The sequence below is a fragment of the Canis lupus genome, chromosome 1 (genome assembly GCF_003254725.2).
Source record: "Canis lupus dingo isolate Sandy chromosome 1, ASM325472v2, whole genome shotgun sequence".
NCBI lineage: Eukaryota > Metazoa > Chordata > Mammalia > Carnivora > Canidae > Canis > Canis lupus.
Window position 1 is genome coordinate 118205799 of NC_064243.1, and position 12592 is coordinate 118218390.

At 38.6% G+C, this 12592-nt stretch overlaps 1 protein-coding gene across 5 annotated transcripts in view; it reads right to left on the minus strand.

The window, feature by feature from the left end:
- Window positions 1-12592, minus strand: part of LSM14A (LSM14A mRNA processing body assembly factor) — a 55671-nt gene that overhangs the window by 25602 nt on the left and 17477 nt on the right. For all 5 annotated transcript variants that reach the window (XM_035706481.2, XM_025425186.3, XM_025425185.3 and 2 more), the window contains exon 2: window positions 2551-2714. In XM_035706481.2, the coding sequence (XP_035562374.1) occupies window positions 2551-2714 (164 nt within the window). The remainder of the gene's footprint in view (window positions 1-2550; window positions 2715-12592) is intronic.

Consider the following 12592-nt stretch of genomic DNA (forward strand, 5'->3'; position numbering starts at 1 on the left):
TACTGAATGCAGGGCTTAAACTCACAACCCTAAGATCAAGACCTGAGCTGAGATCAGATCAAGAGTCAGATGCTTAACCAACTGAGCCACCCAGGTGCCCCAAGACCATTTACATTTTATATTATTTTTATCATTAAGTTAAAGAACATTACAACATAAAAATTTCAGTTTACTAAACCTAAAATGTATTATAGAATATATATATGCATACTACATATTCATTTATCTTAATATAAAATACTCATAATACAAATATGGAGTGTACTAATGACCAAAAGGATATAAGCTCACTGATGTTATTTTTCTGTGTGCTCGTTGTTAGTATCAGGCACATGGTAGATGCTCAATAAATACTATTGGATATATGAATCAAAAGATCGAAAGTAGGGCAGCCCCAGGGGTGCAACGGTTTGGCGCCGCCTGCAGCTGGGGGTGTGATCCTGGAGACCTGGGATCGAGTCCCACGTCGGGCTCCCTGTATGGAGCCTGCTTCTCCCTCTGCCTGTGTCTCTGCCTCTCTTTCTCGGTCTCTCATGAATAAAAAAAAAAAAGAAAAAAGAAAAAAAAAATCAAAAGTAGGGCAGCCCAGGTGGCTCAGCGGTTTAGCACCGCCTTCAGCCCAGGGCCTGATCCTGGAGACCTGGATCGAGTCCCATGTCGGGCTCCCTGCATGGAGCCTGTATCTCCCTCTGCCTGTGTCTTTGCCTCTCTCTGTGTCTCACACGAATAAATAAATAAAATCTTAAAAAAAAAAAAAGAGATCAAAAGTCAAAATTTATGGTGGCTAGAAGTCATTCGATACCAGTTTTGGGGATCTCTGGGTGGCTCAGCAGTTTAGCGCCTGCCTTCCGCCCAGGGTGCCTGCCTTCCGCCCAGGGCGTGATCCTGGAGTCCTGGGATTGAGTCCCACATCAGGTTCCCCGCATGGAGGCTGCTTCTCCCTCTGCCTGTGTCTGTTCCTCTTTCTCTCTCTCTCTCATGAATAAATAAATAAAATCTTAAAAAAAAAAAAAAAAAAACAGTTTGACTTATGTTTTCTGGGTTCTTCTTATTCCATAAAGTTGGTAACTTAAGTAACTATTTCCCTGGAGAACTATCAGTCAGTCAGCTAACATCACTCTTTGGTGTAAGCTATCTCTATTAAAATGTGTCTTTTCTCCCTCCACTTAAGAAAATTAACATTTTCTCAGGGTGCCTTCAGATTTACTTTCTTAAAAATTAGACTTAACAAGGAGTGGGGTAGAGAAGAGAATTTTTCCAGTTTATGTTTTAAGAATAAATTTAACTATTTCTTATTAAAAAACTTATATTCAGGAAAGATAAATATTAAGTAAATGTTAAAAAGTACTTTCTCTTTTTTCCATTTTTGGGAAAGATTTTTAAGTAAAATTTCTATACTCAAACATGGAGCTCAAACCTATAACCCTGGGATCAAGAGTCATATATTCCACCAATTGAGTCAGCCAGGAGCCCCTCTTTATTTTTTCATTTTAATTTTATATACCACTTACTATTTTCTTTAGAAGAGTTCACTAGGTATTTTATTTTACTTTTTAAGAGATTTTATTTATTGTTTATTTGACAGAGAGAGCGCGCACAAGCAGGGGAAATAGCAGAGGAAGAGGGAGAAGCAGGCTCCCCACTGAGCAGGGGGCCCAACATGGGGTTCAATCCAGGACTCTTGTGATCTTGACCTTGAGCTATTGGCAGACAATTAACTGAGCCATCCAGGCGCCCCTTCATTAAGTATTTTAATACTTGAAGTAAGACAAATCTTTTGCAAGAGAATATATATTCGAAGAATCTGTTTTGTGGAAAACTAAGATTTTATCACAGCATTCAACAGGGAAAGTTAATTTTAAAAAATGTAGAAGTATTTACTTAAAAAAAAAAAAAAAAAAAAAAAGACAATCAACAAGTCTATTTTAGTGCAAATGACCAAAGACTGGAAAGAAAAAGGGCTGATAAGAAAACAGATCCAGGAGGAAAACCAGCTGATTAAAGGCCATAAGCTTTTAATCAGTTATGCCCTAAAATGAAAACACTCCTATGTCAATCTGCTTCCTCTGCTACTATAATAAAATCTAGGCAGTTTCCATACACTTCAAATTATCACGTAAACAAGCACTATAATGAATATCCTGTCTAATTCATAATCAACAATCTTTAAGACATCATGTATTTGTTTTTTTTTTTATTTTTTAAAAGGTTTTATTTATTTATTCATGAGAGACACACAGAGAAAAGGCAGAGACAGGCAGAGGAGAGGGAGAAGCAGGCTCCATGCAGGGAGCCGGATGTGGGACTTGATCCTGGGTATCCAGGGTCACGCCTTGGGCCGAAGGCAGGCACTAAACCACTGAGCCACCCAGGGATCCCATGTATTTGTTTTGTCTTTTAAGATTTTATTTATTTATTCATGAGAGATAGAGAGGTGATAAGCAAAGGAACACTCAATTGAGGGGGGAAAAAAACCCCAAAACCAAAAACCCAAGAATAGACATGTACTTGAAGTTTTCTTGCACTCCAAGACAATTTACTATCAGTTACCTGAACAATAGCTGGGTCCTGAGGCAAAGAACATTGTGGTTTTGGTGGCTCACAAACAGTGAGGTCTTTAATATCACTCCCACGGAATATGATGTATTCAAAGACTTCATCGCGAGGTGGTATTGGACGATCTGTTGGTCTGTCTTCTGTACCAAAGGACCGAACTGGTGAGAAAACAAAGGATGTGAGATATATGTATACTCATCATATTCAGGTGTCTCTTAGAAATGCAATCTTCCAAGTATCAATAAACAGCAGTTCTTAAATGTCATCTGTGAGAAAATACTCAATCTGTAGATTAAAAATTTTGTTTAAAAAAAAGAGGAAAATAGAGTGGGTTTTGCCTAGAGCTAAAAGTACTCAATTTAAAAGACAATCTGTATTATGAAGTGCTGTTCTTCCTACATTTTTATTTATTTTTATCTTTAGTGGTTGTGGTGAGAGGAGGTGTTAAAAATGTCTGTTCTTTCATTGTTGATTTATTTTTAATGTGATCATTCAGCAAAATAAAAAATTGGCAAACTTATGTGAGATTTCTTGTTGTGGGGGGTGGAATGGCAAGTGAAGTTTACCCCGTCCACAAAATCCCAAAGTTTGGGAAATTGAGCTTTTGGATTAAGAGAAGACAACAAAAGGAACATCTATCTCAGTGAGTAGTAGGTCCTCTGAGAAGCCAAGCCAAACAGCTGTCAGGTATTCAGCCCCAGGGGACAGCCTGAAATGCCCTAGTTACCTAAAATACCTATCTCATAATTAAATCTGATTATTTCAACACTTAAGAGAGCATTACTCAACGTTAAACTGCGGACCAGTTGTACCAGGGTAAGCTGGCTAAAAAGATTTCTAGGATCCTATTCAAATCCAGTGAAACAGACTTTCTGAGGAAGAGTCCAGAAATCTGCATTTTAAAACCAATTCCTCTGCGCATCTGGGTGGCGCAGTTAAATATCTGCTTTTGGCTCAGGTCATGATCCCAGGGTTCTGGGACTGAACCCTGTGTTGGGCTCTCTGCGCAGTGCGGAGCGTGCTCCTCTCTCTCCTCCCAGCTCAGGTTTTTTCACACTATTCGTGTCACTATCTCTCTTATCTCCAATAAACAAATAAAATCTTGAGTCGGGGGAAGTGTCCTAGAGGGAGTAAACCCCTTAACATTGTATGGCATTTTGAATGCATGCATTTTTCTGCAGAATTGATCCAGGGCTAAATTAAATATGAATGTTACTTCCTTTTAAATAATGCTTCCCTCCTTTATGTTAAAAAGTCTATTACTCATTATGCTTCCAGAAAGATGGTGGCATAGATGTAGGCTTGCAGAAGAATATTCTTCCCTAAAACTGAATAGACAAAGAGAGTTAAAATACCCCGAAACTAAATCTCAGACTTATACCACGACATTTTATTTAAAAGTATTACTCCAATACTGAATGAGTTAGTCCAAAAAGGAAGACCAATCTGAGAATCCATATACACCATATCCTGAAAAATTTTCACTGGGACCTCCATATTGGTAGATGAGGACAGAACACTGATGTGGCAAGGGGAAAGATGTAGAATACCCTAGTTGAATTTTCTCTTCCCCCAGTGGCCAAAGAGTACTATATAAGGGCAGGAGTAAGTGACAAGGTTCTTATTTTGTCCTTTATATGAAAGGAAGGATATTCAGCCCAGGGTATGATCCCAGGGTCCTGGGATCGAGTCCCACACTGGGCTCCTGGAGGAAGCCTGCTTCTCCCTCGGCCTGTGTCTCCACATCTCTCATGAATGAATAAATACGATCTTTAAAAAAAAAAAAAGAAAAGAAAAGAAAAGAAAAGTAAAAGCAAAGACAGGAAGGCTTAAGAGTCAGAAAAATCAAGATTAAGAAAATTACATATAAATCAATACCACCTCTCACCTCAGGAGCAGCAGCAAAAGCAGCACCAGTACACAATGTATACAGTCTCAGGCCTCAGAACAGGCTAATTCATCTTGAAGTAGGGGGAGGAAAAGTCAAAGTCTTATTGGAGAGAGCAAGCAGAGTGTGAGAGAGAGTGCACACAAGCGGTGACGGAGGGGCAAAGGGAGAGGGAGAAGCAGACTCACCTTACAGCAGGGGAGCCCGGTGTGGGGCTCAATACCAGGACCCTGGGATCATGATCTGAACTGAAGGCAGATGCTTAATTGACTGAGCCATCCTAGCACCCCCTCAAAGTTCTCCTTGTATAAAAACCACTGACACGCTCCATTAGGTTTTCCAAGGCCTAACAAAACCATTCAAACTATTCCCATGTATTCACTAGACAGATGAAGAAAACCCATTCAGGATTAATATTTGTCACAGGAAATGGAAGAAAATTTCAGAAAGAACTGCTTTACTGTGGCGCCTGGGTTGAAAGATGACTGTTACGCATATCCAGACAACAGAATAAAAGAAAATATACTTAAAGATATAATAGAAACTTCCTGACATGAAGACCTAAATTTGATCAAAAGGTTTCACTCTATTTCCAGAAAAAGATTTAGTGCACTATAAACTATAGAGATTTATCTTTTGCTATATCAAATTAAAGAACTCCCAGAAACAGTAGCATCAAACAAAAAATAAGAGTCTTTGAAGAACACGTTTGCAATGCCATGGATGGAACTAGGATATTATGCTAAGTGAAATAAGTCAATCAGAGAAAGACAGTTATATGATTTCACTCATATGTGGAATTTAAGAAACAAAACAGGATCATAGGTGAAGGGAGGGAGACAAACTGTAAGAGACTTAACTCTAGGAAACAGGGTTGCTGGAGGGGAGGTAAATGGTGGGATGGGGTAACTGGGTGACAGGCATTAAGAAGGGTACTTGATGTAATAAGCGCTGGGTGTTATATGCAACTGATGAATCACTGAACGCTACCTCTGAAACTAATAATACACCATATGTTAATTAATTGAATTTAAATAAATAAAAGATGAATAAATTCATTTAAGCACACAAATTATGGTCTTAGAATGTAAGTTTAATGGTTCTGAAAAAAGCTGTTAGGTTACATATTGACAAAATAAGTCAAGATGGTTTATCACATAGTATTCTAACAAAAATTGGAAGATGAAGATGAGTGGAAATAGAGGAAAACACAAAAGGAAATACATAAATTAATACTCTCATCTCTTATAGCAGAGAATCACTTGATAATTTTGGAAAGTTGATAAATTAATATATGTAGACTTAAAATTTTGTTATTTGAGGTCCTAAAGGTAACCAACAAGAAAGTTGAAAACTAAGGGCATATTTTCCAAAACATGGTATGAAGAAAATCTCTTTCATACAGAAAGAGGAAAATGAAAAAGTATGAAAATAGAGCCCATCGAGAATGAATTAATTGCACAGACCAAGAGTATGAGAAACATGCTCTAATGATGGAGACTGGTTTGATCAGATTTAGTATTTCTAACAGACAATTCTTTTTTTTTTAAAAAAAGATCTATTTATTTATTCATGAGAGATACACAGAAAGAGAGAGAGAGGCAGAGACACAAGCAGAGGGAGAAGCAGGCTCCATGCAGGGAGCCCGAGGCGGGACTCGATCCCAGGACCCCAGGGTCATGCCCTGGGCTGAAGGCAGGCGCTCAAGCGCTGAGCCCCGCAAGCGTCCCATACACAATTAGTTTTAAAAGTGCTTAATGCATGGTTCTCCCCGATCTTGATGCACTCTCCTGGTCTCCAGCAATAAGCCTCCATTCTTCCATCTTCTTCCATCAGGCTTTCAATTTTTCTCTGAAGCTGACCAACAAGTTTAGGTATACTTCACCACCAGCATTTTTGTTAATGCTATTATTTTAACAGTTCAGTATTTGTATAGCAAAATGCTGCAGAAATCTAGAATTTTATCATATTGCTTAGCTGAAACTTTATAGTTGCAGAACCAAGATTCTTCACTTCCCCCACCCCCCCACCCTCTGGCAACCTCCATTCTACAGTATTTGTCCTTCTATGACTATGGAAAACAAAATGAAAATGGAAGCAGAAGACCAATTTGGAAGTTACCAGGCAAGTAATGGTAAAGAGGAACTTAAAAAAAAAAAAAAGATTAAAAAAGTTGAATATATAGTAACATTAAACATGTTATATGAGGTAGATTATGAAACAGTAATTTTTAAAAGATTACAACTACCTAAAATAGAAACATAGATGTGTCTGATATGAAGACAGAGTAGGAAGATCCAGGAATGGGTCCCATCCCGAAACAACTATTGCCTTGGCACGTGAAGTCTGAATAAGCCATTTTGGAACTATGGTGTCAAATCACACACTTGCACCATCCATGAAAGTACTTGATGAAGAAAGGCTGTTAACCTGTGGTGTAGTGTAGCATTTTACGTAGTGGCTAGCTATTAGCATTCATTAACTCCTATCTCCACAAATGGCAGCTACGGGGATGTGGCTCATGTTCCTACTGCAGCATTGCTAATACAAGGTGGGCAGCAGGAAGCATATCCCACAAAATCCAGGGCTGTATGATCTGAACTACCTGACAATTCAGAAGGGACCACAGTTTCACCCCTCAAGGGCCAAAGCACTTCCCCAGTAGTGTCTTCAAAGTTTTTAAAAGCAACAGATTATCCTTCTCCCCAATCAAAAACAGCACAATATACATTATTCGTAATTGTAAATGGAACATTCCTCAGGATAGACCACATGGGAGGTCAAACTTAACTCTCAATAAATGGAAAAAAAAAAAACCCACACAAAATTTTACAAAGTATCCTCTCTGACCACAGTAGAATAAATCTAGACATCAATGAAAAGGAAACTGGACCTGGAAATTAAATAATACACTCTTGGGCAGCCCGAGAGGCTCAGCGGTTTAGCGCCCCCTTCATGATCCTGGAGACCCGAGATTGAGTCCCACATTGGACTCCCTGCATGGAAGCCTGCTTCTCCCTCTGCCTGTGTCTGTTCCTCTGTCTCTCTCTGTGTCTCCCATGGATAAATAAATAAAATCTTAAAAAACAAAAAAACAAAAAAACAATGAGTGAAGAAATCACACTAGGGAAACAGAAAAATTGAGACAAAATGAAAAAATACAACATGCCAAAATCATGGATGTAAAGAATGCCATACACAAGAGGGAAATTTATAGCTGTAATCACGTTAAGAAAAAAAAAAATCTCAGGGTACCTGGATAGCTCAACCAGTTGAGTCTCTGACTCTTGGCTTTAGCTCAGATCATTTACCTCGTGGGTCATGGGACTTAACCCCATTTTGGACTTTGTGCTCAGCAGGGAGTCTGCTTGAAGATTCTCTCCCTCCGCTCATGCTCTCTCAAATAAATACACCATTTTTTTTTTTTTTTAAGATTTTACTTATTTATTTCTGAGAGGCAGAGGGAGAAGCAGGCTCTCCACAGGGAGCCCAATGCAGAACTTGATCTCAGGACCCTGGGATCATGACCTGAACCAAAGGCAGACAGATGTTCAACCACTGAGTGAGCACCCAGGTGCCCCTCAAATAAATAAATCTTAAAAAATATATATCAGATCAACTTTACACCGTAAGGAACATTAGATTAAGAGGAAACTAGGGGCACCTGAGTGGCTCAGTGGGTTAACCACCAGCCTTCTGCTCAGGTCATGATCCCAGGTCCTGGGATTAGAGCCTACTTCTCCTTCATGCCCTCCACCCCCCACTTATGCATACACGCTCTCTCTCTCAAATTAATAAGAATCTTAAAAAACAAAACAAAACAAAAAAGCAAACTAAACTCAAATCCAGAAGGAAAGAAATAAGAGATTAGAGCAGAGATTAACAACACATAGAAGAGAAAAACAGAATCAACAAAACCAAAAGTAGCTTCTTTGAAAAGATAAAATCGACCAACCTTTAGCTAGAAAGACTAAGGGAAAAAGGTGAGAAAATGCAAATAACTAAAATCAGAAATGAAAGCAAGGACATTACTACCAATCTCATGGAATTCATTTTTTTTTTCAATTTCATGGACTTTAAAAGGTTTTTAAGAAAAAACTACAAATACCAATTTGGTATTTGTTTAGAAAATCTAGATGAAATAGAGAAATCCCTACAAACATCAATTACCAAAACCAACTCAAGAAGAAACAGAAAATCTCAACAGTTATAACAAGGAAAGAGATCGGAGCAGAAATAAAAAACCTCCAACTAGATGGTTTCCCTGGTGAATTTTAGCAAACATTTAAAGAAGAAACAGTACTAACTCTACTCAAACTTCTCCAAAAGGGAAGAAAAGGGAACTTGTCCTAATACATTCTTTGAGGCCAACATTACCCTGACACCAAAGTCAGACAAAGATAACATTTAAAAAAACAAAACAAAACAGTGTAATACACACCACATTAATAGACCAAAGGGGGAAAATACCCAACACAATCATTTCAATAGATGCAGAAAAAGTATCTGACAAAATTTAACACTGTTTTGTGATAAAAACATTTAGCAAACAAGGAATAAAAAGAAATTTCCTCAACAGGATAAATGGCATATATAAAACACTAATAGCTAACATCATATTTAACGGTAAAAGATTGAAAACTTTCCCCTAAGATCAGAAACAAAACAAGTGTGTTCACTTTCATCACTGCTAGTCAATGTACAAGAAGTCCCAGACGGCATAATTAGCAAGATAAAGAAATAAAAGGCATCCAAACTGGAGAGGAAGAAGTAAAACTCTTTCTGCAGATGACACGATTCCATATATGGGAATTCTACATATATAGAATCCATGAAAAAACTAAATGAAACTAGAGTTAATAAATGAATTCAGCAAAGCACTTGGTGCATTATCAACACACAAAACTCAACTGTGTATGTACACAATAATGATCAATAAAAAAGAAATTAAGAAAACAATCTCACAGTACTATCCAAATGAATAAAATATTTAAGAATAGATTCAACCAAGGAAGTAAAAGGCTTGTATACTGACAATTACAAAACACTGCTGAAACAAATTAAAGAGCAGCTAAATAAATGGAAGCTCTGCTTGAAGGTCATCCTATGTTCATGGACTGGAAGACTTAAGATTACAACGCTCCCAGGGTGCCTGGGTGGCTCAGTTAGTTAAGCGGCTGATTCAACTCAGGTCAGGACCTCAGGGTCTTGGGACTGAAACCCATGTTAGTCTGTTTCTCTCTCTCTGCCCTCCTCCTCCTGCCCCTGATAGTACATTCACATTTAAAAGACTGAATCTTTTAAATCCAAAAAAAAGAAAAAAAAGAAACAAAGAAAAAAATAGGATTACAGTGTTCCCCAGAGTGTGCTACAGATTCAGTGCAATTCCAACGAAAATTATAACCCATTCCCCTTGAAATGGAAAAAACAAACTAAATTCATGAAAAAGTTGGAGGACTCGTACTTCCCAATTTCAAAACTTACAAAGCAGTCAAAACAGTGTGGTACTAGCATAAGGATTTATGGACTGGAACAGTCTAGAAATAAACATCTATGGCCAACTAATTTTAGATAAAGAGTCCAAAAATATTCAATGGGGGAAAGAATAGTCTATTCAAAAATGGTTTTGGGGGATGCCTGGGTGGCTCAGTTGCTTAAGTGTCTGCCTTCGGCTCAGGGCTCAGGTCAGGATCCCAGGGTCTTGGAATCAAGCCCCAAGTTGGGCTCCCTGCTCAGTGTGGGGAGCCTGCTTCTCCCTCTGCCTCTCCCCCCTGCTTGTGTATGCACGCTCTCTCATTCTCCCTCCCTCCCTCTCAAATAAGTAAAATCTTTTTTTAAAAAATGGCTTTGGGACAATTGGATGATCATATACAAAAAAAGGGAGACTGGAACTCTACCTTATTCCAAAGCAAAAATTACTCAAAGCAGGTGTGATGCTGTGATATAAGAAATATATATTTGATCTTTATCTCCAGCTCCTGGCCAGAGCTCCTAAAGTCTTTTTAACTTCCTAAAAAACAAAGGAACTAAGAGCATCTTTAATTCTAATATTGGTCTTTGATCCTGGTTCCTAATGCAAAGCTCCTCAATCTCTTGGAATTTCCTGGGCCATAAGAACATCTTTTGTTCTAATGAGGTGACTCTTGGAGGGCTCCAGGATAGCTCCATAAAAAAGGACTGGTCACCAGAAAAGACCATCCTTTGGGGAGGGGAGAGCAGCTGCAGGTGGAGTTGATAATTGATCATGCCACCCACATGATGAAGCCTCCATAAAAATTCCTAACCTTTGGGGTTTACAGAGCTGCTGGTTGGTGAACATGTGGAGATACTGGGAGGATGACTCACCAGAGAAGACATGATCACCGCACTTCTTCCCATGTATCTTGCCCTATGTAGCTCTTCCATCTGGGTGTTCCTGAGTTGTATCCTCTTATAATAAACTGGTAATCTAATAAGTAAGCTGGTTTCCGAGGTCTGTGAACCATTCTAGCAAATGATCAAACCAAGGAGGGTGTCATGGGATGCCCCAATTTATAGCCAGTTGGTCAGAAGTATAGTTAATAACTTGCAACTTGAGACTGGCGTGTGAAGTAGGCTGGGATGGGTTGTCTTGTGGGACTGAGCCCTTAACCTGTGAGATCTGATACTAACTTCAGATAGACAGAGTCAGAACTGATTTAAATTACAGGATACCCAGTGGGTGTCCAGAGGAAGCTGGGAGAATTGGTTGATGTTGATGTTACTGAACATGTGGTGGCCAGAACGATTGAATTAACTGGTGAGCAGAGGAAAAGCACATTTTTTTTTTTTCATTTTTAAAGACTGATTGATTTGAGAGAGAGAAAGAGAGAGGGAGGGAGGGAGGGAGGGAGAGGAAGAGAGAAAGAATCCTAGGCAGACTCTGTGCTAAGGGTAGAGCCAAACAAGAGGCTCGATTTCACGACCCCGAGATTATGATCCAAGCAGAAACCAAGAGTCTGACAATCAACCGACCAAGCCACCCAAGCGCCCCACACAGTTTTTCTTTAAGTGGGTCAACAATCTAAATATAAACCAAACCCGTAAAACTATTAAGAGTACACAGGAGTAAATCTTTAGACCTCAGATTTGACAACGGATTCTTAGATTTGACACTGTAAGTATGAGCAACAAAAGAAAAAATAAATTTTACTTCATAAAAATCAAAACATTTTGTGCATCAAAGAACAATATCGAGGGCAGGTGGCTCAGCGGTTTAGCATCGCCGTCAGCCCAGGGTGTGATGCTGGAAACCCAGCATCAAGTCCCACGCCAGGCTCCCTGCATGGAGCCTGCTTCTCCCTCTGCCTGTGTCTGTTCCTTCCTCTCTCTCTCTCTCTCTGTCTCTCATGAATAAATAAATAAAATCTTAAAAAAAAAACAACAACAATATCAAGAATGGTAAAAGACAAGTTATGAAATAGGAAAATGTTTGCAAGTCAAATACAAGGGCTTAATATCTAGAATATATAAAGAACTCTTAACAACTCAACAACAAAAAGACAAACCACCCAATTAAAACTGGGCAAAAACCTGAAGAGACACTTCTCAAAAAAAAGATACACAAACAGTCCACAAGCTTGTGAAAAAAGGCTTAAATTCTTGGTCATTATGTTACTACAAATCAAAACTTTCATGAAATGCCACTTCAAAACTACTAGAATGGCTGTAATAATAAAACAAAGTAACAAATACTGGCCCGGGATATAGAGAAATAGGAATCCTTGACATGCAAGTAGAAATGTAAAATGGTACAGTTGTTGTGGAAAACATGGCTTGGTGGTTCCTCAAAAAATTAAACATAGAATTACCATATTACTCAGCAATTTCACTCATATGTAGAAACCTATGTCCACACAGAAACTTGTACATGAATGTTTAAAGCAGTATTATTCATAAGAGCCCAAAGGTGAAAACAACCCAATGCCCACCAACAGATGAATTGGTATACAAATTGTTTTTTATATTTAGACACACACATACACACACAGAGTATCATCCAGCCATAAAAAGGAATGAAATGCTGATACATGTTACAACTAGAAAGAAACTCTGAAGCATTATGCTAAGTAAAAGCCAGGTCATACATTATACGATCGTATATCTAAAATAAGAAAAGCCATAGAGACA